This window comes from Microtus ochrogaster, chromosome 21 (assembly GCF_000317375.1).
Source record: "Microtus ochrogaster isolate Prairie Vole_2 chromosome 21, MicOch1.0, whole genome shotgun sequence".
NCBI classification, from domain to species: domain Eukaryota; kingdom Metazoa; phylum Chordata; class Mammalia; order Rodentia; family Cricetidae; genus Microtus; species Microtus ochrogaster.
Genome location: NC_022022.1, coordinates 86,692 through 87,334, shown reverse-complemented (window position 1 = coordinate 87,334; position 643 = coordinate 86,692). Strand labels below are relative to the sequence as shown.

The window sequence follows — 643 nt, the reverse complement described above, 5'->3', positions numbered from 1 at the left end:
ATCAAAATCGAGCTGTCTTCCATGCTCTACGAGAGCTCTCCCACTTGAGCTATAACCATGCTCTTTGCACATTCTCGGCTGCATCTGATGGTTGCTCTTGTCTAATGCTCAGAGCTCTGTTAGCTGGAACAGCCTGTTCTCAGATGGGGTAACTTTGAAGCCTTAATCCTTTCTTTTTTTCTTTCCAGATCGGCTCCACCAGTGCACCTGGACAGGGAGGAATCCTTGCCCAGCGGGAGTTTGACCGGAGATTCTCCCCCCATTTTGTAAGCCTTTCTGGTACTGTCTCTTCTCCCCTGGTGTGAGAACATTCTGTTGCTTCTGGAAACTCACAGTTTCCTTAGAAAATTGATTAACTTTTTTCTTACCTTATCTATTTCTTGCTTTCATATGAGAGACAGAGAAAAAAAAAAGACAGAGACAGTTTTAGATATATTCCTGAGGTAATCCTGCCCAGATTTTGTCAGGTGAGCTCACAAGAGCCAGCACCAGGGGCTGGAGAGATGGCTTAATGGTTAAGAGCACTGCCTGCTCTTCCAAAGGTCCTTAGTTCAATTCCCGGCAACCACATGGTGGCTCACAACCATCTGTAATGAGTTCTGGTGCCCTCTTCTGGCCTGCAGACATACACACAGACAGAATA

At 46.0% G+C, this 643-nt stretch overlaps 1 protein-coding gene across 2 annotated transcripts in view; it reads left to right on the top strand.

The window, feature by feature from the left end:
- Ssr2 (signal sequence receptor subunit 2) overlaps positions 1-643 on the top strand; it is a 7,245-nt gene that overhangs the window by 4,686 nt on the left and 1,916 nt on the right. The window contains exon 5 of one of the 2 annotated variants that reach the window (XM_005356857.2): positions 189-266. In XM_005356857.2, coding sequence (XP_005356914.1) covers positions 189-266 — 78 coding nt within the window. Of the gene's footprint in view, positions 1-188; positions 280-643 lie in introns of both variants that reach the window. The other variant, XM_026784219.1, reaches the window with a different exon arrangement.